At 43.5% G+C, this 26214-nt stretch overlaps 2 protein-coding genes across 4 annotated transcripts; both read left to right on the top strand.

The window, feature by feature from the left end:
• Window positions 1-56: 56 nt before the first annotated feature.
• LOC115743551 (UPF0481 protein At3g47200-like) lies at window positions 57-2736 on the top strand. The gene is made up of 4 exons (XM_030678390.2): window positions 57-79; window positions 401-507; window positions 863-2180; window positions 2518-2736. Exons 2-3 carry the CDS (start codon window positions 480-482, stop codon window positions 2164-2166), a joined length of 1332 nt encoding a protein of 443 aa, XP_030534250.1. The 5' UTR covers window positions 57-79; window positions 401-479; the 3' UTR covers window positions 2167-2180; window positions 2518-2736.
• Window positions 410-26214, top strand: LOC115743553 (UPF0481 protein At3g47200-like). Of its 3 annotated transcripts, none has more exons than XM_048277687.1 (2): window positions 410-525; window positions 24431-26214. In XM_048277687.1, the coding sequence occupies exon 2, from the start codon at window positions 24435-24437 to the stop codon at window positions 25731-25733; it is 1299 nt and encodes a 432-aa protein (XP_048133644.1). In that variant the 5' UTR covers window positions 410-525; window positions 24431-24434; the 3' UTR covers window positions 25734-26214. The 3 variants fall into 3 exon arrangements, with proteins under 3 accessions (XP_048133644.1, XP_030534253.1, XP_048133645.1); XM_030678393.2 differs by lacking the exon at window positions 410-525 and adding an exon at window positions 22603-22689 and having other exon boundaries at window positions 24433-26214; XM_048277688.1 differs by lacking the exon at window positions 410-525 and adding an exon at window positions 23932-24087 and having other exon boundaries at window positions 24433-26214.

The following is a 26214-nucleotide window of genomic DNA, read 5'->3' as shown; positions in this document are numbered from 1 at the left end:
AGTATATATTATGGGTAGCAAACCGGAATTCTCCTATGACGGCAAGAAGGACAAGTGCATTCTCGATCTCGAATCTCAGGTAAGCCTTCTTAATTTTTCTCTCCAACATCTTTCGACTCGGTGCTTCTTGTTCAGACACACAGCATTATGTCTAGTGACCACATGCTGCAACTATTTTCAAATCGAATAGTGCAAGAACTACGAATGCATTCGACTTTAGTCTTTGCCCGTAGAATAGCCAAGAGATAGAAGGATAGATTATGTGTGTTCCAGCAAGATTTTCGCGCGTTACGATCTCCTATTATTGTTGTGGCCATGTGATTTATACTGCAAATTGACTTTGTTGCGCGGGGGTGAGAGCTCCAGGGACCTGACGGTTTTTCCTTATCCCCTTCTCCAGCTTTGCAGATTCTTCATCAGCTAGCTCAGGCACAAGGCCTTTGTGAAACTGAAGGACTTGCCCGATTCGCCCAAACTTGATGGCAGAAACACACCAGAGCACCGCAGGTTGAATCTTTCGAGAGCACGGGTTTCTTCAAGACAATGAAAATCAGATCACGTTATTCGGTCGATGTAGACCTTTGTGCCATTTTTTGGAACAGATTGAATGCACCGTGAGCTACGGCATGTCTTCTGTTTTACAAGAAAAAACATCATTTTCATGTTGTTTATGGCTCGGTTTTTCTTTTTGACAGGACTCGAGTCCTGTTAAATGGAAAAAAGAACATATGCTGCATTCATTCTCGTCATTAGGCTCTAAATCAACGCGACATGCATGAATGTCGATAGAATTATGCCCAAATGTACCTATTCACTCTTTCTAGTTTCATGGGCTCGTAATCTTTTTCTTTCGCTTGTTTAGGTATGAGTCACACTGTCAAGGAAGTTGCACTTGCCATAACAACGAAGATGAGCAACGTGACTCACATGTCCTCCGAGTGTTGCATCTATCGAGTGCCTGAGAAGTTCCGCAGAGCAAAAGCAGAGGCGTACACACCTCAAGTCGTCTCCATCGGGCCATTCCACCGTGATAAGACAGTGCTTCAGTCGACGGAGGAGATCAAACTGAGGTACTTGATAGGCTTCCTCCGCCGCATCAAGGCCGACCTCCTAGCTTGTACCAGAATGATCAGCGAATTGGAAGACCGCATTCGGCAATGCTACCAAGAAAGTCTCACCCAAGACAGCGACCAGCTCGTGGAAATAATCTTGGTGGACGCGGTTTTTGTAGTTGAGCTTTTCATAAGGAACCATTACCCCGAGCACCGAGATGAGAACGACGAGATATTCAGCAAGCAGTGGATGAGCAATGCCGTGCTTCACGACGTCCTGCTGCTGGAAAACCAAGTCCCTTTCTTTGTCCTCGAGACTCTCTATAACCTCACCGCATTGAAGACCACTATCACATTCTTCAAGCTCAGTTATGAGTATTTCAAAGATGTCTTGCACGGGCATGAGCTTGCAGGCACGAGAACCCAGGTGAGGCACCTAGTGGACTACGTGCGAGCCCAGCAACTGCCCTCATTCCCGCAGGGCGTGGCATCCCAACGGGCCAAGAAATTCGAGCTGACTCGGAGTGCAAAGGAGCTGGAAGAGGCCGGCCTCAACTTCCGACAGAGCGAGGGAACCTCCTCCTTGCTCGATGTCATCTTCAAGGACGGGACCCTAGGGATGCAGCGCCTGGTTGTGAATGAATGGACCGACGCGTACTTGAGGAACATGATTGCGTACGAGCAGTGCCACCACGAGTACAAGCACATCAGCAGCTACGTCATTCTCCTGGACAGCCTCATAGACACGCCCAAAGACATCGACATCCTAATCAGCTGTGGAATTCTGGAAAATCAACTTGGAAGTGCGGACGACGTGGCTCGTCTCATCAACGGCATGTACAATGAGACCATGAGGGACTCCAGCGAGTTCCTCTACTCGAGCCAGTGTGAGAGCCTGAACGCGTACAGCCGGACCTGGTGGCAACAGTGGAAGGCTGCCTGGTACCGCTGGAGGGTCATTCTCAAGCGGGACTACTTCAGCAACCCATGGTCTGGGGTCTCCGTGGTCGCCGCTGTGGTGTTGCTCATTCTCACCCTGGTGCAAACCGCGTGTTCATTTCTGGATATTTACGCGGGCAATGCCCGGAGATTGTTCCGCGGCCGCAAGTGGTAATATAAAAGGCATTACCAGAACCAAGGAAATGAAGTCTCAAACTAGGGTTTCAATATCCTAAACATACTTGTCAATGGCCGCATCATTTGTGAAATAAATCCTGATGAAGCCTAGTATTACTATTGAGTTTCTCTGCTGCCAGAAAGGTCGACTAATACTGTAGAACACATTAATGCTTTCAAAAGTAACAGGCTGAGTGGGACGAGCGATCACCAGAAAGAGAAGAATCAAAAGCTAAGAAAATGTCAGGTCATTGACCAGGGATGCAGGATCAATTCCGATCTAATGGAAGAAACAGAGAATGCAGATTCTTATCCAGGAAAGTAATTACAAGAAATACTCGATCTTTCCAATAATGCCTTGTAAGAAGCGACCGATCTCGCGAAAGTAGGGTCCACACTAGAGTTTCCAACAATTCATGGAGCCTCGGAACTAATCCAACAGCAATGCCAGGATCTAGAGTGCTAACTTCAAATTCCAAATCAGATGAACGAAAATCGAAGCAAAAGAGGAAGTGGGGAAGCAAACCAAAGACACTAATGAAGCGGTGGCTGGAGACAAACCGCACTGCGGAGTCATGGCGTATCTGAACCAGCTCGTTCCTCTTATAAGATCTAGCCACCGATCCTACATTGGCTTCCAAGTCTTCTCTCGCTCGAGATGATCTCGATTCTCAACTCGCAGTTCGTGATTCTGGGTGTCGAAGAAGAGAACGGTAATATAAAGTTGTGCAAAGTTGAAGGACCAGAATTGGAAGGTCGAACATTTTAGGTGGGTTCTCTTATCTAGTTAACAATAACACGACTTGACATTGCCTTTGTAGTGGAGTTGTCATGACTTGAATTTTTCATGCAATTTTAACCTCAAATGAGTAAATGATGTAACCTCAAGTATTGTATACATACATTCATTTCTTACTATAAACAATAAAAAGTTCCTAGGACAAAATACACAACTTTACTTTTTCTGCTGATCAGGTCCTTAAAGAGATCTCCGGAATTGGTAAGTATCCCCGGATTCCGAACTCGACCAGTTTGGAAAATATTTTGGGATGATGCTAAGCTTATTAAATGAAAGCTGTAGGTCTAAACTAGGAGATCTACCCACCACTCTACCCAAAAGCATAATAGCACAGTAATTAATAATCAGCAGGTATACATATCCCTGTCAATAGGGCAATCAACATATTATTTAAGTTCATGTAAAATAATGTAATTTGTCCGTTGCATATAAATGACAAAAATCACATGTGCAATGAATAAAAATAGGTGCCATGTGTTGAGAGAAAAACACCTCAATTGATTTTCCAGTTGGCAAAACAATTCATATTCCCTAGTATCTGAGTTAATACAGTGAATTACTTATTTTGTATATTTTCGTAATGTACATTCAATTGTTAAATAATAGTTACACATAACTGAATCCGTTAAAAGAGGCTCAGTTGACACCTAACATTACATAAGGTGTCATGTGACAGGTACGTGAGGAAGGCATGATTAGCTACAGCTGGGCGTACTGAAATCAATTTCTGGTTAATCGAGAAGATGCCACGCGTCAGAGCCGGCGGTTCCCAAAAGTAGAGGGAAAAAGACGCGCGAAGAGACCATGATCAAAGCAGTTATACAAAAAGGCGGTAATCCCAAAAGGTGGAAAAGGAAGTGGCGCGCGAACCTAGGAACCGTCGATAAAAACCGTCGAAGAATGGAAGAACGTACGGAAGTGGAGAACCAAAGGCAGAATCGGGTCGACGGTTACCAAGAAGCTCTCTATAAATACCGCAAGTCATTCAACGAAAAGGGGACAACTCAACAAATAAGTCTTTATCCTTTCACTTAGCTTTTAGTCTAGCTGTAGCTTAGATTCCCGTTGTTGATTCAATTCTGGCAAGTTTCATATCCCAGAGTTAGGTGTTGTCGATTAGATTCCGGCGTCTACTCATCGGGTTCGATACCGTCGATTCAATTCCGGTGTTGTATCCTTCATCCATTCTGTCCAAGACCGTTGATTAGATTCCGGTCTTGTGTCCTACTTCCCCCCGTCCAGTGTCGTCAATTAAATTCCGGCATTGTGTCCTTTATTCTGGTCCGACTTCGTAGATTCAATTCCGGTGTCGTATCATAAGTGACAGTGTGTCGAAGGGTGGTTCATCACAAACCATTGAACGTGCTAGTCATCGAGTTACCAAGAGTATGTACTACGTACTCGGCGCTAATACAAACATCGTCTACATTTGACACTCTCTGTCCAAAACCGACCAAGAACTCCTTATTGGAAAATGAACGTTCTAATTCGATAAAAGATTCCTGCGTGGATAATCTTTTTGGGCCTTAACCTCTCTTAGATTAAGACTCGAGAACCCGTTTGGGCTTAGTCGAAGGATTTTTAACGTGCAACAGTCTTTTTTGGCACACCCGGTGGGACAACAAGGTGTCGGTTCGAGAGAGTGCTATGCTACGCACAAGAGGACGAAACAACTTAGACGGCATTGGAGATGAACACATGGAAGAAGTGCCGCGAGCGGAATCATCAACTGCAGCTCATGGATTGGTGAACCAGGTCTAGGGTAATGATGATGAGGCGCGTCGACAGCATATTGAAGAGCCTAGAAGAAATATGGAGATGACGTCCGTCATGTTATCGTCGATAAGATGTACTATTGAGGAAATCCAAAACGAGTTTACAGATCATATGGTTCAACGAATAACTAATGTTGTTAGACCATTGATCATTAACATTTACCATGAAGGTGCCTCGGGTCAACATGGGATTTCAGTGTAACGTCAAGGTGGGAACTCTCCCATACCCGCTAGAAATTCCTTTGCTTCAGCCACTACGCTAACAAATATGGGTTATGCTGGGCAAAACTTGCCGCCGATGGCGCCTACAAGGATTTTACAGCGAGGAGAAGTCCTTCCTGCTGTGCTAGGTGATGGTTCTAACCCTTAAGTAAATGCAAATCCAATTGAGGTGTTAGGATCTGTCAATCAACAGGCAATACCTACTACTCAACCTATTGTTGCTCATGCCCCGGTGAATGAGAGCCGCCCGTACCCATGATCAATGAAAACCAAGGAGTGATACCCATTCCTCCTAGGGGGCAAGGCCAAGCCGGAGGGTAGGATCGGTTGCCCCAAGTTAGGGGACCAGATCAACCCTTTCAACCACGGTATCATGTCCAGTAGTAATATGCGTAACTAGGATTTCAACTAGGATTACAGCCACAGATTCCTGAGCCAGTATTTCAGGTTGTTCAGCCAGCCCTACAACCATGGTATCAAGCTCTACAACAAATGGGGTATCGTGTACCGTGTCAACCGATGTATTCAAACTAGCTAGCCGTCGACCAGGTGGTTGGGTATAATGTTCCAACTATAGGGTATAGAATTAATGTTTATCGCAAGCCATACCCCGATTGGATGGATACAATCCCTTATCCGAGAAGATTTAAGATACTAGAGTTTACACTTTTCACTGGTGAAGATGAGCAGTCTACATACGAGCATGTCAATCGCTTTTTAGCTTTATGTGGAGATGCTACTCATGCTGATCATTGGAAGTTAAAATTATTCCCACTTTCTTTGTCGAAGACAGCATTTACATGGTACATTGCCTTATTACTAAATTCGATACTAGCTTGGGAACAGATGGAACGTCAATTTCATAGCCGGTTCCAGTGAGCCGTGCCAAATTTGTTGATTGCTGATTTGTCGACAATGAAACAAATGGCAAATGAAACTGTTGATCAATTTATCACAAGGTTCAAGAAGGCTAGGAACAAATGCCTGGTCCCTTTGCTTGAAAGCACATTTGCGGAGTTTGCCTTCAATGGGTTGAAGTTTGAAATTCGAGATAGGATGGGTGGTCAACTGTGTGTCGACTTGTTCGAACTATCGACAATAGCTGTCAAGCATGAAAGTCTGCTTAGAGAAAAAGATAAGAGACACCCGCGAAGAGGAGATTTGAATTTTGTCAATTCACTCGACCTCGACCAGGAACCAACGGATCCTGTTGAAGTGGCTGTTGCTCGAATAATCATCGACCAACCTTACACCCGTCAAGCGTTAAGGCCTGTGAAGGTCAAAGAAAGATCGACTATCATGGCTAAGGCTAAGGAAGTGGTGTATTACTCTTTCAACGTAAGTCAAACCGAAGAAATTTTCGATTTACTCTTAGCTGATGGACAAATTAAGGCGACCGAAGGGCAAGAGATACCGACTAAGGGCGAGTTAGTTGGAAAAAAGTATTGTAAGTGGCATCACTCATGGAGCCACAACACCTTGGATTGCTTGGTCCTCAAGAAAAATATATAGGAAGCAATTCGATAAGGGAAGATCAAGTTCGCCGATGATAAGGGCAAATCTCTAATGGAGATAGATGTCGATCCGTTCCCTGTGATGACAAGAATGGTATCTCCGAAACAATCAAGAGAAAGGTATAAGTTCTCAAACTTATGCTTGCAGACAAAAATTGAAGAACATAGGCCAACGGGAGAATGGTTATTAGAATAACCAAGCTCAAAGGAAGTCCTATAACCTCAAAGCTGCCAAACAGAATCGGAAGCAATTCCAAATCGAGAGTGTAGCATCGAGGAAGCCTCTTGTTTACCAAAAATCCCGCAAGACATTCAAGCAGAGGTATGGGGAAGGAGATCCTACGACCGGCACGTTGGGAGAGCCTAACGGTAAGTTCGACTACCGTGTGAGCTATGCTTTCTTGCCTATGCATCCTCACGAGGGAGCGTCTTATGGATAGGCATGCCGACCAAACCGCGTCGTCAACGAACCCTCAAGATACCAAATAATCCACCCGAGGGATTATGGTATGAGACTACCGAAATTCCAAAGGAGGTCATGACCCATATCTAAAAAAGAAGGGTACAAAGGAAAAAGGCGAATTCACCAATTATGGTAGCAATCCAACCCAGTTGGTCATGTTCGAGCTAAACCAGCTCTCGTAGCGGTAGATGGCCCTAGACTTAGGAAAGTCAAGAGGTTGATCTGGAGGAGCACACCAAATGGTGAAGAGGCTCGGCTTGCGACCCGGGAAGTATCGAAGCCAAAATCACGAGCCAGGTCTCTTGCAAGCGTGTCAGTATCACCCTTAAGCTCATTTATGGTTCAAGTTAAACTTCCTAATGAGTTTCGACGAAATTGCATGTGTTTGGCGATGATGGTGAAGTTATAACCAAAGAAAATGAGAGGGCTGATTCTGTTTCGACAGTGAAGAGGTCATGGAATTTGAGAGACCTCATGATGACGTTTCTGGCCATTTGAAATCGTTAAATATTGGTGCCAAGATAAATGGCCAGCCAAGAATGAAAGTACTGGTAGATGGCGGATCTACGTTGAATCTCATCCCGTACGTGTTCTTTAAGGAGTTAGGAAGGAAAGATGATGATATAATCCCATCGAATATCCAGTTATCGGACTTTACAGGCGAGATTACCGAGGTGAAAGGCATGTTCGTGGCAAATCCGACATTGGGGTTAAAGACGTCGAGGATATCCTTTTGTGTAGTCGATGCTAACGGATCATACAACCTATTCTTGGGGAGAGATTGGATACATACGAACCAATGTGTCCCGTCAACCTTGCACCAAATGCTGACATTTTAGAATAGCGATAAGGTGGAATATGTGAAAGCCAACAACCAGCCCTGTGTTATTTGGGCTCGGGCATCGAGACAAAGGAAAAATAGTCGGGACATATCGAATGATTGTTCGCGCGTCTCCAAACCCCCCAAAGTTGATCCAAGCAACATAGCGTTCTGCCGTTTTGACAAGGGAAACACCGAATGGGTCCCTAAGAAAGAACTAGCAGAACGACACCACGAAGTTGTCGATGGGAGACCATAAATTGTTACAAGACCTCATTAAGAGGTACTCGGCCTACGGGCCGAACAAAGCTGGGCAAATAGATGAGGTTGTCGGTGACATTTTAGACTTTGAGAAGTCACCATTAAAGGAAGATAACAAGTTCGTCCAAACCCAAGATCCGTTGGAAGAAGTGAATATCGGAAATGAGGTTTGTTCATAGCCGACGTATGTGAGTAAGTTGCTTGACCCAGAGTACAAAAATCAATTGGTGGGCCTGTTAAGAAGGTACAAGGATTGATTTGCTTGGAATTATCATGAGATGCCTAGTCTTGGAAGAGAGGTGGTTGAGCATCGATTGCCAATCAAAAAGGGGTTTAGCCCACATAAGCGAGCTCCAAGAAGATTTACTCCGTGAGTGATACTCAAGATCAAGGAGGAAATCGAACGGCTCCTCACTGCGGGGTTTATAAGAACGGCAAGGTACATCGAGTGGTTGTCAAACATTGTACCTGTCAAGAAGAAGAATGGCAAGCTTAGAGAATGTATCGATTTCGAGATCTTAATCTGGCTACTCCGAAGAATGAGTATCAAATGCCCATGGCCGATATGCTAATTGATTCGACTGCCAAAAATGAGATTATGTCTCTCATGGATAGGTATTCATGATATAATAAGATATTCATAGCTGAGGAGGACATGCATAAGATAGCCTTTGGGTGCCCCGGTGCCATTGGAACATTTGAATGGGTCATCATGCCCTTCGGACTAAAGAATGCTAACGCCACGTACCAAAGGGCAATGAACTCTATCTTCCATGATATGATTGGCGACTTCATGAAGGTGTACATCGATGATGTTATAGTCAAGACCGACGAAGTAAGTCATCTCGATTGCTTAGAGCAAGCTTTCATTATAATGCAGAAGTTTAAATTAAAGATGAATCCTTTGAAATACGCTTTTGGCGTGAGGGCTAGTAACTTCTTAGGTTTTTTAGTTCACCAAAGGGGTATAGAGATAGATGAAAACAAAACCAAGGCTATCCAAGAGTTATCGCCCCCTGCGAATAAAAAGCAACTTCAAAAGATGCTAGGAAAGTTAAACTTTCTGCGTCGTTTTAAAGCTAACTTGTCGGGAAAAATCGAAGTATTCTCTCCCTTGCTCAAGTTGAAGAATGAACAAGCATTCATATGGGAAAAGAAACACCAGCTGGCTTTTGATCGATTGAAAGAGTATCTGACTAAGCCGCCGGCTCTGACGCCACCAAAGAGAGGTATTCCGTTGAAGCTGTATTTGTCCGTGACCAATACTGCGATTGGAAGCATGTTGGCTTAAGAAAACGACGAAGGAAGGGAGCAAGCGGTCTATTACCCGAGTAGGATGCTGAACGACGCCGAAATAACGTCGAATGACGCTGAAACAAGATACACTCCCATAGAAAAGTTATATCTATCATTGTACTACGCATGTACGAAATTACGACATTATATATTGCGGACTACGGTACATGTAATTTGTAGGACAGATGAAATTAAGTACATGTTATCCAGGCCGATTGTCAGAGGCCGAATTTCTAAATGGACATTTACTTTGTTGGAAATCAGTTTAATATGCATGCTGCTTAAAGTAATAAAAGGGCAAAGCGTGTCCGATTTCATTACCGAATATCCATTACGTTTAAAGATAGAAGATAGTGAGAATTATCTTCGTATTGCACCATGGGTGCTGTGTTTTGATGGATCGATTGCGTTTGGATCGTTTGGTGCCGGGATTATGATCATATTACCCCGTCAACAAAAAACAAAGCTGATGTATAGATTGGATTTCGAATGTTCAAATAACCAAGCTAAATATGAAGCTTTGATTGTGGGGTTGAATATTTTGATTGACATGAAGGTCAAGTCGGTTAGAATTAAAGGTGATTCACAGTTGGTTATAAGGCAACTCAGTGGAGAATACCAATGCCTTAGTGAAAATATCATCCTACATCATAGTTTGGCGAAAGGATTGCTGTCAAACTTTGTGGAGTATGAGCTAGTTCATGTCAAAAGAAGTGAGAATTTGGAAGCCAATGAGTTAGCCTAGATGGCATATGGGTACAAGACATCAAAGGAGCTGGCAGACCATATAATCACCCGGATGAAAGTGTTACCTTCGGTAGATGTTCATGTGTTGATGGCTCAAAGCAAACTAGTTGAAAGCCAAGATATCCAGGTTAGTCGAACAGACTGGAGGACTCCCCTGGTGAGCTACTTGAGGAACCTAGATCCTTGTAGTAAGGATTTTAGGAGACAAGTTATGAAGTACCTTTTGATCGATGAGGAGTCGTATTGCAAAACAATGGGTGGGTTGCTTTTAAAATGTTTTGGGTAAGAAGAAGCAATGCTCATAATGACAGAAGTTCATGAAGGAATTTGTGGGGCTCATTAAGCCGGCCTAAAGATGAAATGGCTATTACGACGGCATGGGTATTTCTGGCTAACAATCACTAAGGATTGTATCGACTATGCCAAGGGATGCCAGGCTTGCTAGAGGCATGGACCAGTCCAACATGTCCCTAAGGATTGTATCGACTATGCCAAGGGATGCCAGGCTTGCCAGAGGCATGGAGCAGTCCAACATGTCCTCGCTGCGCCGATGAAGCCAATTATCAAACCATGGCCCTTTCGAGGTTGGGCAATGGATATAATAGGAAAAATATATCCATCCTCATCGAAGAAGCATAGCTTTATACTAGTGGCCACCGACCACTTCACGAAGTGGGTCGAAGCGACCTCGTACAAAAGTGTGACGCAGAAGATCGTGAGGGAGTTCATTAAAAAGCGGATTATACATAGATTTGGAATCCCACAGACCATGACGGCGGACCAAGGGACAGTCTTTATAGGGCGAGAAATACTGAATTTTACTAAGTCTAGGGGAATCAAGATGATTCATTCAACACCGTATTATGCTCAAACTAATGGCCAAGCCGAAGCTTCTAACAAGGTGATCATCGGATTAATAAAGAAGCACCTGGAAGATAACCTAAGAAAATGGGATTCGCTTCTGTCCACAGTGTTATGAGCCTATTGAACTTCTAAAAGGTCAAACACTGGGGTTAGTCCCTATATGCTAACATATGGACAAGAGGCTGTACTTCCATTTGAGATCACGGTGCGATCATTGAGGGTGAAATTGCAAGATGATATAACGAGAGAAGAGTATGATGAGACAATGCATGTAACGATCGATGAGCTGGGAGAAAGTCGAGCCACAATATTGGAAAAGTTAATGGCTTAGAAAGGAAGAATTGCCAAGGCCTACAACAAACATGTGAAAGTTTAGCGCTTCGACTTTGGTGACTTAGTGTGGAAAAACATTTTGTCCACAAGCCTCGATAACGAGAGATATGGTAAGTGGTCGTCGAAATGGGAGGGACCATACCGGATAACCAATGTTCTCCCTGAGAATGCTTATATCATGAAAGAAATCAATGGAAAAGATCTACAGCGATCGATTAACAGGAAATATTTGAAGAAATTCTACTCGTCTATGTGGGAGATGTGAGAAGAACCAGGGGGCAAGGAATGAGAAAAGTTAATTGCATTGACTGGACCAAGTACATTCCTTTCCTTTTTTTCTCTCCCTCCATATCTCTCTCTCTCTCTCTCTTCTCTTGTCCCTCTCTTGCACTCCAAAGCATGCCCTTACTTCTGCTTAAGGTGCCCCTTGAAGCGGGCGACAAAGTGGCGCAGACGGTCCTCCAGCTTGATGTTATCCTCTTGAGCCCGATGCTTGGCTTGGGCTAAATCGTTCGCAGAGGCCTCCGTGTCATCCCGCTCGCACTCTAAGTGTCGAAGGTGCATCACCCGCGTCTGCACGTGACCGTCGATTGCATCCACCATGGCCTTCGGGGCTTCAATGTTGGTCTCGGCAGAAGTTAAAGACCGAGCTTCGTAGCTCTCGGCTAGTTCATGCTTTTGCCTCGCCCCGCCTGCCAAAGATCTCTTCGGTTAGCGCCGGCTAGTCTTCGAGCGATCCGAGAAGATGTTGCGGAGCCGAAGGACGCTCGAATGAGAAGCATAAAGAGCTTCTTAGGCTGCGCAGAGCTCCTTGTAGATAACCTCACCATTCTCGATCTCCTCGATCTTGCACCACGGTTCGTGATCGACTAGATCGTGCTTGGTGATTGCTGTCTGGTTTTGCTGGAACTTTTCGAGCCCATAGCCAAAAGTGGTCATGAACTCGTTATAGTTGGGCCGGAGTGGATGATCGACAGGAAAGTTATGGGGTGCAGCACGAGGAAGTAGGCCAGTTAGTTTCTCGATCGCCTTGGGCCTCACCATCAGCATGGTGTAAGTGTAACTCGGGAGGGAAATGATCTCCTTCCGGAGGGTATTGAACTCACGGATAGAAGGTTGGGGCGAGGATGAAGATGGAGAAGAAGACACAAGCTTCATAATGGCTTTGTGAGGATTTGCTTTGAGTTTGCAAGGGCCAAAGTGTGAATGAGGACCCACCACGAAAGAGCCGTGCTATTTATAGGCAAAGATCAAGAGCAGTTGTCTCCATGATACCAAATATCTACCCACGACCTTCCGATGGCCAAGACAATAAAGTTAGTGGATGGTTATCGAGTTACAAGGCGAAGGAGTGCATCGTGAAAAGTGGAAAGATGCAAATAACCGCGATGATGTGGACGGCGGTTCCATAACTATTCGTCACTATCATCGAAGCGCCGTGACTGTTCAATTTGAAGAGAGGTACTTGAAACGGCGTCTATCATTAAATGCCGTGAGGGAAAAAAGAGATCTTTTGAAATTGTGTCATGATGGGTTGCGCGGGTCTAAACTAAGACAAAAAATGCTCGTTGAAGATAAATTGAAACAAGGGGGCAATGAAGTCGACAAAGGTAACATTGAAATCAATAGTAGTGAATTATAAAACATATTGCTGGATGTTTAAGATAAAACTATGAAGCTGCATATCACTGCTACGATTGACATCAATAATTGCCTCTCTCCGGAAATTGGCCTTTAGAAGTTCAAGGTGCAGAGAATCGCAAAGGATTTCTTGCTTGTTGATTGTCCTTAACCGAGCGGATAAGGTCCGTAGAGGGATATATCCGTCATTTTCCGGAGTATCAAGAATATCCCGATAGCGCGCTAGTTCTTCGGTAGCAAAGAGGGTATCTTCCTCTAGCTTGATAATGACTTCTAGATCTTTTTGCCGTGCCCTATATGATCTCAAAGTCGAGCTACATGTAAGGAAAAGCTCGTTTACGGCAAATAAGCCAAGAAAGTGAGGAGAGTCTTAATTTCATCTTCGATGACCATGTCGTTGCATATGGTGACATACCCTCTTCCCAACAAGTTGTGAAGTCGCAACCATTTAGCGTGGATGAGGTGGTAGTCATTGGAGAACCAAGTTGATGGGCCACTTGAAGCACTTACCATGTTAGTGTGGGCGACCCAAGGAGCATCCAGGGTCCTTTCGATATTGCCATTCGAAGCTATCGAATCACCCGTATTGGAGCAAGTTAGTTGGAACAGAGTCAAATATAACCGATAAGCAAAAAAACAGGTACCTTCATTAGCTGAATGCTCCAAATTCATATCCGATATAGGTGACGGAGCGCGTTTCATAAAAGGATGTAGTAAACCCAATGGAGCTCGATGAACTTTCAAAAGAATGTCATCAACACCATCAGAGAATAGAAAAATGCGATAATCAGCCCACTATTTGTCAAAAAGTAGGGAGCCACATGGATGGCTAGAAAAGCCGATAAAGTAAGCACATTCGAGAATAATGTGTGCAATTTCAATATAACAAACCATGTCTGCTTTTGTTTCCTGATGATTGGAGAAACGAAAGTTCATCGAATACACCACTAGCATAGGAATGCCTTGGGTAAGCCCAAATTGGCGGGCATAGTAGTGAGGATTATAGACTTCAAAGCCCGATGAGAATGTGCCACCGCCAAACAGATTAAGTGCTAGGTCGGATGGGGTCAAGATGCTCATCCAAAACAGGTGAACATCGGGATCGTCACTTAATGGACTATGAACTCCTTCATCGACGGATAGCTGGCGAAACTCAAAATTGGTAAGGGATAGCAATATGTTGAGAAAGCCGTCGAAAGAGGAGAAGCCATCGGGCAATAGGCAAAGTATTCGGTTGAACAACCCCGGATCAGAGTCATTGGTAGTAGTCGACTCGAGAATTGGGGTTCGACGAAATGGAGCCGTTCCTTTTTGAAACAACTAGGGAAAGTAGATTCACAACCACCCATGCAAGATCCACAATGGACCAGAGAAGACGTTGAGGTATACCCCAGTCAAAAAAGTTTGTGCAGCTGACAGGCCACGATATAGTGAAGCTAGAGCCATACGACCTAGTTCTACGTTGATTGCGCGAGCAAGTGCACATGCTAAATCTAGGAACTCTAAAGATACTTGCAACGTGGGAAGACAGAAAATGTATCGGCTTAGCCAAGCATAAAAGGAAGGTCGATGCTCTTTTAGAGAAATGGGTCCTAAAAGCTTGGCATGATAGTTCATGAATTCATCGTAAGGAAGGTCCGGATGTCGGCAGGTATTGAAAGAAGGCTGGTCACCCGCTAGTTGAATATCACACTCAAGGAAGGGAGAAAGGCCAGCAATGGACCAAATGTCGAACAAGGTAATGGTCACCGGACCAATGGGGAGAAAGAAACAATTAGACGAGGGTGACTAGAAGCAGCACGGACTACCGATAAGGCCATATTCCATAGGATCGACGGACATACCACAAAACCGCAACGCTTTGCCAATATGGGCTTGATCCCATGTGTCAGAAAATTCTCCCCTCAATCTAATGTACCAATAAAAGAATCAGTTATCAAAAGATGGGTAAGAATTGCATAGATGATTACACGTTAGCCAAGGGGCAGTGCAGATGGTTGATAGATCGATGGGCAAAGTTTCTTCATAATGACGAGGGAAACACTCTACTAACATTGAGAGAGGAGGCAAGCGATTGAGATGTGGACCGAGGATGATGTGGCCATTATCAGGTTGGTAATCCATGAAAGACAAAGATAGTTCACCCTTATCCTCACAACATGAAAGATCATCAAGGCGAGATAGATGAGAAGTCTCGCAAACTCCTACAAAAATTGGGCGATGGCTTGCCATGATGGGATGTTGCCTAATGATCGAGGATGGTCGTTATATATAGAAGACATTAAGGTAACCGATTCATGCTAGTAAGTTAATATCGCGAACGTGGGAAGATCGTGGAAGTATTGGCGCGAAAATAGTTTCATTGAGATCTTTTGGAATACAGAGCTTTTTGTACATCCTTAAGCAAGTTACAAAAAAGACCCTCGAACTTGTGGTTCCGAGCCAGACAAGCACTCCTAGTTCGATGTTACTCTGCTTCTTGCTGTGCAATCCTGGAAAGATCAACTTGTCTTTTCTCTCCTAAAGAGGTGATCTACGCCTTCAATTGGTCCTCAACACCAGATCGGCGGAAAAGCTTGATCGATTTTTGACATCTTTAGAAGTGATGAGATCGCATCTTCATAAGGGCTCTTGAAGGCAAAAGACAACCATCAGTCCGTGAACTCAAATGTGACCCCAGGACTAGATTGAAGGATTCCTGGAATGTCTCTAGAGAATTGTTGGTGAATCGGGGTGGTAACCCGAGCACAATAGGTGAAAGGCGCATCTACCTTAAGATTGTATGGCTTCTTGGCCATCCAAGGAAAGTCTATGGAATATGGAATAGGCATAGGAACAACTTGTCGAAGATAGAACTTCCTGGTGCAATATTGGGGAGAGTAAGGTTTGAAGTTAGGATAGAATCTACCTTTGGAACAAAGCCAGATAGGCAAATCAATAGGGGATAGAATACAGGTCCAGAATTCGCGGAAGTTATACGGTTTAGATGATCCAGAATAAAAAATGGAATCGAAGTTGGCAGAATGATAAGGGAACATGTCTATCATCGCCACATCGAATGATAAAATCTACTGGAAATAGAAGTACAAAGATGGAGTACCAACAGGAACCTTCAATTGGGCAGCTATAAGCAATCGTGCACCAAAGGGAAAAGGTGGTCCAGTCTCCCGATAGCAGGGTACAATCTCGAACCGGAAAGGAAAATAGAATGCCACCCAAGCTTGCAAAATCTAGAGCGAACCAAATAGCACACCTTCGTCCGTAGACATCATCGATGAAGAAGTATGGGTAATGATGCGGTACATGATTGCTAAAACTAAAGGTTCGGGAGCAATGTTTCTTCCTCATGCTAAATTGGAAGCTAGGACAGCATAGTCTCTGGAAACGTTGAGTGTTGGACTGAAGAATACATACTTTGATAGCCAAAAGGGGAGAAAAGTCATCTGTTCGACAGGAGTCATCGGGCCGAAGTTTTGCAAGTAGGCGTCCGGGAATTTTCCATAAGCAAATGCGTCCTCGGAGATGGAGCAATCATCGAAGATTTTGAGATTGACAAGAGGGGTCCTATGGGGAGTAAAGCCAGCTGTTGCGAACATATCTAAAAGGGTGACCGACATAAGGCCCCACGGGAAGAAGAAGCGGTTGGTCGATGGAGACCAGAAACTCACGATACAGCCTAGTAGTCCTCTATTCAAATCATGCGCTAACATGCCGACCTCAAGTGCTGTCGTTATTTCTGATGCTCTCCAAGAAGAAGCGGTTGGTGGGTCATCTCGCAGGCGTTGAAACTAGGAGTAGAACTTGTAGTCATATGAAGGAAAACTTCTAAATCGAGGAGACGGAGACGACCATATATCCCTCGGAGGCGTAGCCTGGATAGGAAGCTTCCCACTCTTCCTTGTTGGGAAACAAGGCTGAAGGAAAGCTGGGACATGGTTGTGATCTCGAAGACTAGGGCCTAGGATAAATCCAGCGTGTTCTCCAGTGGTGTTCAATAATTTAAGGAAGCAAATGTTAGCATCTTCATCGTTGACTAGCTTGTTGAAGCGGCCAACAAGCTGTTTAGGCGTGAGTTCGAAGGTCTAGGTTGCCATGGAAAGGGTTCAAACAAAACTCTAAAGGGTTTAGGGTTTTGGAATATCCGAAGGCAAGAGAATGACGACAGAGGGCTTTTGCACAAATGTAAAAGTGGTCCGAATCAAAGGTCAAGATGGTGTACAAGAGTAAACAAAACAGGAAATCCGAAATGACCGCGCTTTGGGAATGGAGATTGAAAATGTGTAATCATGAAGACACAGCCGATTACGCTCGAATCGAAGGATATCTTTTAAAAGAGATAAATCTTCAATTTACCCCTCTTTTAAAAAAGAGGGCATATGTTGACACCTAAAATTACCTAAGGTGTTATGTGACAGGTGTGTGAAGAATGCATGATTAGCTACAACCGGGCGTACTAAAATCAAGTTCTGGTTAATCGAGAAGATGCCATACGTTAGAGGCGGCAGCTCCCAAAAGCAAAGGGAAAAAGACGCGCGAAGAGACCATGATCAAAGCGATTACGCAAAAAGGCGGTAATCCCAAAAGGTGAAAAGGAAGTGGCACGTGAACCCGGGAACCGTCGATGAAAACTGTCGAAGAATGGAAGAACGTGCGAAAGTGGAGAACCAAAGGCAATAACTGGTCGACGGTTACCAAGAAGCTCTCTATAAATACCCCAAGTCATTCGACGAAAAGGGGACAACTCAACAAACAAGTCTTTATCCTTTCACTTAGCTTTTAGTCTAGCTATAGCTTTAGATTCCCGTCGTTGATTCCATTCTGGCGAGTTTCATATCCTAGAGTTAGGTGTCGTCAATTAGATTCCGGCATCTGCTTGTCAGGTTCGATACCGTCGATCAATTCCAGTGTTGTACCCTTCATCTATCCTGTCCAGTACCGTTGATTAGATTCCGGTGCTGTGTTCTACTTCCCCCGTCCAAGAATCGTCGATTAAATTCCGACATTGTGTCCTTTATTCGGGTCCGACTCCGTCGATTCAATTTCGATGTCGTATCATACGTGATAGTGTGTCGAAGGGTGGTTCATCACAAACCATCGAACGTGCTAGTCATTGAGTTACCAAGAGTCTATACTACGTACTCAACGCTAATACAAACATCGTCCGCATTTGACACTCTTCGTCCAAAACCGACCCAGAACTCCTTATTGGAAAACGAACATTCTAGTTCAATAAAAGATTCCTGCATGGATAATCCTTTTGGGCCTTAACCTCTCTTGGGTTAAGACTCGAGAATCCGTTTGGGCTTAGTCGAAGGATTTTTAACGTGCAGCAAGCTCAGAAGCTAAGTTAAGGAGCTTAGATATTATCGCAAAGCTTAGGCTCTGAGGGAGTACTTCATATGCAATGATTAGATTATCATTAGATATTTTCGAGATAATATATGTGAGATATTATATTATCACAACGATTAGCAAAACAAGCTGGATTTGTTCTTCAAGATTTTCAATCACGAAGATCATTCAAGAGTGTGGATTAAGGAAGAAGATAATGATTTACGAAATGGAGAATTCTTTCTTTAGAAACCCGGATCATGATTGTATGGGCGATCCGATCTAATGGGAGATTCTAATTTTCAATCTCAACAGCTACGAAATCCTTTATATATAATCTCATCCAAACGGGAAGCATGGAGAGGGATTGTTTGGAGACCTTGCAATAGCTAGTTTGAAGGTGAATGAGTATAAAAGGAGACTTCAAGGTTGAAGGGAAAGAGAGAGAGTTCGGAATTTATAATTCCAAAGTTCAAGAAAGCTTCAACATCCTTCATTTATTCTTGACCCAAGCAGTGTAATACCTAAAGGTTCATATCCAAGTAAGAGAGTGTTAGAAGGGAAGTCTATTGGCTCAAGAATAGTCATCAAGTTGTAACCTCTGAGCTATTTACTAATATTATCCAGCCGATTGGTTGTGAGCGTGAAGAAGTAGATGTAAGCTTGAAACAAAGCCGAACTACTATAAACTCTATGTGCAAAATTTTCTATCCTTTAATGTCTCTGTGCTGTATTTGTGATAGTGGAATTGTGAGTAGTTAGACTCTTAAGTCATCTCAGAACTTGCTTTTGATCATACCCTAACACATGCATCAGTATGTGCTGGTGCAAGCACAATGTAGTACATATAAGTGCCGGTGCATCTTGTACTGGCACTAACACATGCAATTCCTGGTGCAAGCAGTGCACTAGCCCTTACTGCACCAACTCATACAATTGTTGGTAGAAGTACCACACCATCACCAATCAATAAGTATCAGTATCGTAGCAAACACTTGCACATACAAGCATTGCACCAGCATAACCTACCACAACATATGGAATTATCAAAATAATCATCGCTCCCTATACATTCAACCGCTTCTTTACATTTAATCAATCTGAATAACCAAACAAAAGCATCCACATCTAGGGGTTGGCTTCCCTCTAAACAAAAATATCCGACAATCTCAACACTTAACAATATCAATCCCATCAATCAATATCAACCTCCCATCATTTAGTATGCACAACCTCCTAACTAAAAACAAAAAAGATCATATCCAGCACCCTTCCATCAGTCAATATGCATAACCCCCTAGCTCCTTTTCCTTTGGATGGGCTTTTGACTTGGTTCATAATCATTGCATTTTTTTTCTAATTGGCCATGTAGGTTCTTCAATTGGCCTTCATGTCCTATATACCTTATTCTTAGCAGCAGCCATTTGTTGGGAAAATCCCTTATGATGTTTTGAAGATGACAAACAATCAAAGGCTCCTAACACGTGTTTTGGTCAAGTAATAGTAGGTGATACATAACTGGTTGTTTTATTACCATTATCAATTATCGTACATTGTCGGGAAAGACAAGAAACCGTGTTGTGGCAGATGTATGAACAAGTGTCTAGAGTATACATCATGGTAGCTTGGAAGGACCAAGAAAGATAGTATTCTTGGATGTCTTTGGTACTAATGAAAGGTGGTAAGATCATTGTTGTCATCTCAATATGTCTTTGGGATGATATCATCACTGGAGATTGTAGCCAGGTTACTCGCAAGCGATATTGGTGATAGTGTGTGTGCGCACCGGTGATAGTGCGTATACTTGTTGGTTGTTGGTGTGACAATGGTGTGATATTTGTTATCCAATACGACTATTGATTGTTCATAATAGAGCCATTTGATGTTGTAGATTCCATAAACATAGACTGCGGAAGGATCACTGACAAATGACACTATGCATAGTATGGATGAATAGTATACCTTATAGTATCATTCCTTACATGCGAGAGGATCTGTACTATTTGATCTTATGACAAAGGGCTAAGCTGTACCACATGATATCCCGACCCGACATGTACGGATTGTCTCGGATCAGGACCACTACTATTTGTCTTTAGCATGTATTAGTATTGTTATTGTCTCCCATGCAAATAAGGATGCCCAATGTGCTTGTTGTTCAACTGTTTTTTCTTGGTGGCCAATTATGCTTCCTTGAAAACCCTCAACAGTTAGTATGAAGCCCGAAGGTCTATATAAGGAGAAGGAAGGCTAAAGAAGCAAGTGAGTCGGTGTTGGGTGAAGATGAAAAAATCAAGTCTTAGCTCTTGAGTCTTCTCCTTCTATTTGCTTATGTTGTTAGCATATGCGATGCTGATTATTATCTCTATGTAGTGCTACTGAGTTGTAATAGCAAATGGTTAAGTGTATGGATGTAGGACTAGTGGCTGTCCCGATAGTGTGATCTATTTGTATAGGAGCAAGACTGCTGATTACTAATGGATTCCAGCCTCATTGTGGCTGTTAATCCGTAGAGTGGATGTAGGCTTGGGAATAAAGTCGAACCACTATAAAGTGTGCTATCTTTTATCTCTTTATTATCATCATTCCTGATTACATTATCTGTTTATCAGCACCGCACTCGATTGCGTATTTGTTCAACCGCAACACTCCGCATTGTGTTAAACTTTTTATGTTGCCGGTGAAGCTTTAACTTGTTATGTTTCGCAAAGTTGTTTATGGATTTGATCTATCTATCTCACTCTAATTCACTTGTCATTTGCATACATGCCCATATGTTTGCAACATCATCTTGATTGCAAATGGTTTTGCATTTTGTGAAAGTTTATTTTTATCTCACTCAACCTATTCACCACACTCTAGGTTGTATTGTTAGCCCAAATATCATTTTCTTTCTAGGATGTGTTATTCATGGGAGCTCCCCATAGAGTCATTATGGTGTCGAAATCAGTTGGTTGAGATTGACTATTGCTGGGCTTTTTGTTGGTGGTTGTTTTGGAGTTGCACCCGACATATTCTTCTTTGAAGTACTTTTTTCCGGCGCGGTCCTTGACTCTTGAATTGGGCCACCTTGAGAGATAAGCACCTTTGAACTTTTGCCATGCTACAACAACATAACCATATTGTCAACAAAATGAAATACCATAAAATAAATGCATGAGTCCTACAAAAGTTACATTCAAATTAGTCATTCTAGCACATTCGTCTATCAAAAGGCCAAAACCAAATTGCCTTATCCTTTTCCCAAGAGTCCCCTTCTTTGCTTTGTACCTCACTTTTAGCAATTTGTGCAGTTGGTCTTCTTCTCATATGAGAAAGATATAACGAAGTTAAACTTCATCCCTTAAAATAATACAAGCACAAATGGTACAGCTTACTAGATATTTTCTTCTCCTTTGTTAAATAGTCGACTCAGTGGTTGGCCCTACAACAGGCCCTTCTGTTGGCTATTGAGCTAGACTTGCACCTAGCCTTTCAGCTAGATCTTTAGATGGCCCTACATCAGCCCTTGCAAGTGGCTGTTGTTGTCGATGTTGCGTCTTCAATGCAAAACTTTTCTTTATGGTGTCCTTCCTTACGACAATGGGAGCATTTCATCTTTGCACCAATCTTGCTCATCCTATGACTTGAGATCTCTCCCTCCTGGATTCTCCGTCTCTGTTTTAGCCTTCTTATTTGCTTCTTTATGGCAAAGGTTTAGGGCCTTCACAATTGGTTGGCTCCTAGAATTTTCTACTTCTAATAGGCTCCATGATGAATTAGTACAAAGTAACATATGTGCGTTTCTTGGACCAATCATCTAGGTAATCCTTCGGATTTTGTTGCTTCATTGGATGGCACAATCGACCATAAAAAAAAAAAATTTGACAGCACAAATGGCATATGCGCAAGGAATTCTATAAAATAAATCTTCTACAAACAATAAAGTAAATCATATCCCATTTGCTAAAGAAAAAACTCGTCATAAGCCTTAAATTAGTCATATGGGTAGCGGTAACTATAAAATGGTTATAACAAACAATATGACAAGAAGAATTTTGCTTTTGCTGTTGCATCACTGAGAATAACTAGGATACTTGCGTAGTTGCCGTGCAATTATGACCAAAGAACCGTCACTTTTTCTGCATCAAAAACTTCTCCAACAGTCCAGACAAAGTTGGACCAAGAGGAGATCTTTTGAGATTAATGGCAAAGAAACGAGGTAACTCTGGTCTGTGTTCTTTTCCCCTTGTCTTTTCTCTTTGCGGTGCATGGTAATGTTAGACCTTTTTTTGTGTGTGTGTATAAGATAATAATGCTTCATAGAAGGTTAAAGAATATCAGATCTTTCTTTTGTCCCCCAATAGCTTATGTTGTCGTGATTTGCATGGTTTCTCACTATATATTATGGGAAGCAAACGGGACTTCTCCAAAGACAGCAAGAAGGAATAAGGCATTCTCGATCTGGGGTCTCAGGTAAGCCTTCTTTGCTTTTCTCTCAACACCTTTCAACTCGGTACTTCTTGTGCATCATGTTTAGTGACCATATGCTGCAGTTACTTTCAAATTAGAAAGTACAGGAACTATGGATGCATTCGACTCAACGCTCGCATGATAATCGAGAGTATAGAAGGTTAGACTATTCGTGTTCCAGTAAGATTTACATGGGATAACACCCACAGCAAGTGCCATAATTTTCATATGGTTGAGTATCATAATCTTTTTTTTCGAGCACTTGAGTGCCACAATTTTCAAAAATCGTTCACTTAAGTGTCATCGGCAATTTCCCATGCTGGAAAGTCTGAGGTGGCTCGCCGGAGAAATCCAATCAGCTAAATAGTGTAGAAACGACATGGTTCCATATTTGTTCTTGCCTTAAATTGACCACTTGGGGCTAATAGCTTCAATTGAGGCCCTACCCCACAATTTGCCTTGCCCCAACTCGCAGTTGGGGATTCGACTTCGAAAACGAAGATTGCTCAGCTTGTGTAGTGCGTTGGACCTCCGCTTGAAGCAACCGCATTTGATTATGCGGGCTTCGGATTCCTCACCCTCGCGAACAACCTGTGACCATCATCGGAAGGCTGTGAAAAAGTTCGTTGCCTCTTTCGGCTCTGGTCACCCACAAAAACCAACCCGCATCACCACCTTCTTCTTTCTAAAGGCTCGCCATTTCAGGAGCTTTGATTTTTTCGGCGTGCGATAAGCTTTGAGAATGGACGGTGAAGAATGCAAAGAAGACGGAGTCCGAGTGGGGCAGCACGAGCGTTTGCTTTTATCTTGTGCTGCAAAAGCCAAAGTTGCATGATTTGAGGGCTTCGGTGACTATCACGGAAAGTGCAGCAATGGATGCGACCATCACCACCATGGTCGAAGATTGAAGAAGTTGGGAGAGAGAGAGAGAGTTATGCCACGTCGGACCGACAACTTTCCATGTTGGACTTTACTTTTGTTTTGAAAAACTACGGCAAAATCAAATTTTAGTTTAAAAAGCCATGTAGAATGAATCGCTAGAATATGCATTGAAGTGAACGGTTTTTCACCGATTTGGTACTCAAGTGTGGGAAGAAAAAGTTATGAGATTTAAATGAGTGCCGTAGAAAGTTACGGCGCTTATAGCATCCTTATCCCAAGATTTATAGGATTTATGTGATCTTGTATCATTAGCAGCAACGTGATTTTGACCCCAGATTGATCTTGTTGCACCGCAAATGAGAGTTCTGGGGAGCTGACGATCTTTCATTATTCACTTCTCAGGCTTTGCAGATTCTTCAGATATTTTCTCAACTAGCTGAGGCACAGGGCCTCCTGAAACCCAACGACCTTTCCAATTTGACCAAAGTCCACGAACAGAAACACAGCGGAGCACCGCAGGTTGAATCTTTTGAGATCAGGGATTGCTTCATGACAATCAAAATTAGATGAAATTATTCTGTCAATGGAGGCCTATGTGCCCCTTCTAGAACAGATTGAACGCGTCAAGAACCATCGCGTGTTTTCTGACTAGAGAAAACATCATTTTCATCTTGTTTTTGCCTCTGTTCTTCTTTTAGACTGGACTCGAGCGTGCTCGTCAAGTCCCGTTAATGGCAAAATAGAGCGTCTGCTTAATTCATTCTTGTCATTAGGCACCAAAATCGCTGTAATCATGCCCCGATGTACCTGTCTCAGTCTTTCAAGTTTCCAGGGCTGGTAATCTTTTTCTTTCACTTTGTTTAGGTATGAGTCAGACTGTCAAGGAAGTCGCGATTACCATAATGACCAAGATCAACAAATTACCTCCCGTGTCCGTCGAGTGTTGCATCTATCGAGTGCCTGAGAAGTTCCGTGCAGCAAACGAAGAGGCGTACACACCTCAAGTCATCTCCATCGGGCCGTTCCACCGCGATAAGACAGTGCTTCAGCCGAGGGAGGAGATCAAAATGAAGTACTTGAAAGGCTTCCTCAGTCGCATCAAGGCCGACCTCCTGGCTTGTACCAGAATGATCAAGGAATTGGAAGACCGAATTCGGCAGTGCTACCAAGAAAATCTCACCCAAGGCAGCGACGAGCTCGTCGAAATTATCTTAGTGGATGCAGTTTTTGTTGTTGAGGTTTTCATAAGGAACCATTGGCCCGAGCACCGAGATGAGAACGACGAGATATTCAGCAAGCAGTGGATGAAAAATGGCGTGTTCCACGATGTCCTGCTGCTGGAAAACCAAGTCCCGTTCTTTGTCCTCGAGGAGCTCTATAACCTCACCACATTGAGGACCACTGTTACGTTCTTCAAGCTCAGCTATGAGTACTTCAAAGATGTCTTGCATGGGCATGAGCTCGCAGGCACGAGAATTCAGGTGAGGCACCTAGTGGACTACGTGCGAGCCCTGCAACTGCCCTCATTCCCACGGGACAAGTCGTCCAAACAGGCCAAGAAATTCGAGCTGACTCGGAGCGCAAAGGAGCTGCAAGAGGCCGGCGTCAAGTTCAGACAGGCTGAGGGAACCTCCTCCGTGCTTGATGTTGTCTTCAGGGATGGGACCCTCGAGATGTCACACCTGATTGTGCACGAGTGGACCGAGGTGTACTTCAGGAACATGATCGCATACGAGCAGTGCCACCACGACTACAAGTACATCAGCAGCTATGCCATCCTCATGGACAGCCTCATCGACACGCCGGACGACATTGACATTCTAACCCACTGTGGGATTTTGGAAAATCAGCTTAAGAGCACAGACGACGTGGCTAGTCTCTTCAACAGCTTGTACAAGGAGACCATGAGGGAATCCAGCCAGTTCTTCTACTCGAGCCAGTGCGAAAGCCTGAATGCATACAGCCGGACCTGGTGGCACCAGTGCATGGCTGCCTGTTACCGGTCGAGGGTCATCCTTAAAAGGGACTACTTCAGCAACCCGTGGTCTGGGATCTCTGTGGTTGTTGCTGTGGTGCTGCTTGTTCTCACCGTGGTGCAAACTGCATGTTCCTTGATGGATACTTACTCGGGTGATGCCCGGAGATTGTTCCGTTCACACAAGTAACGCATGTCGGAATAAACTTCTCCCAAACTTTCTTTGATTCACTAGTTCTTATTTTCTTGTTCAATTGCTCATTGATCGCTTTATTGCTAAGTGGAAATGAAACCGGAAGTATGACATTATCTCTCCTACATATGTACCTAAATTAAGCACTTAGATTGGTTGTTTGCTCTCTCTTTTCTCGATTACGCAGGACTTCCAAATATCGTCTTGACAAGTTATTCAAATATCTGCATAAGGAAAAGTAGTTATGCCCCTGGCCACACGACTGACACCGTGTGACCGAGCAACCATGCATGTTGTTCACCTCATATCATCTGTTCAAGCTATTGCAGAAATGATGTTTGAGTTTCGACCATTTCCATGGAAACTCTGGCTAGAGAAACTGTATGAGAAACAGAAACACTACTCAAGTTGAAGGACACTTCTTCGTGTTTCTGATTTTCTCCGTACAGCGAAGGTACTTGCCTGACAGTTGCTTCGT

The sequence above is a fragment of the Rhodamnia argentea genome, chromosome 4, assembly GCF_020921035.1.
Source record: "Rhodamnia argentea isolate NSW1041297 chromosome 4, ASM2092103v1, whole genome shotgun sequence".
Classification (NCBI taxonomy): domain Eukaryota; kingdom Viridiplantae; phylum Streptophyta; class Magnoliopsida; order Myrtales; family Myrtaceae; genus Rhodamnia; species Rhodamnia argentea.
The sequence above is the reverse complement of the archived record's forward strand: the minus strand, read 5'-3'. Positions and strand labels throughout refer to the sequence as shown.

Excerpts from the sequence above, each read along its gene's own strand:
- LOC115743553 (XM_048277687.1), top strand. The coding sequence starts at position 24,435 with ATGAGTCAGACTGTCAAGGAAGTCGCGATTACCATAATGACCAAGATC.
- LOC115743551 (XM_030678390.2), top strand. The coding sequence starts at position 480 with ATGGCAGAAACACACCAGAGCACCGCAG. Across the intron at positions 508-862 it reads AACACACCAGAGCACCGCAG|GTATGAGTCACACTGTCAAG; the intron begins GTTGAATCTTTC and ends TCGCTTGTTTAG.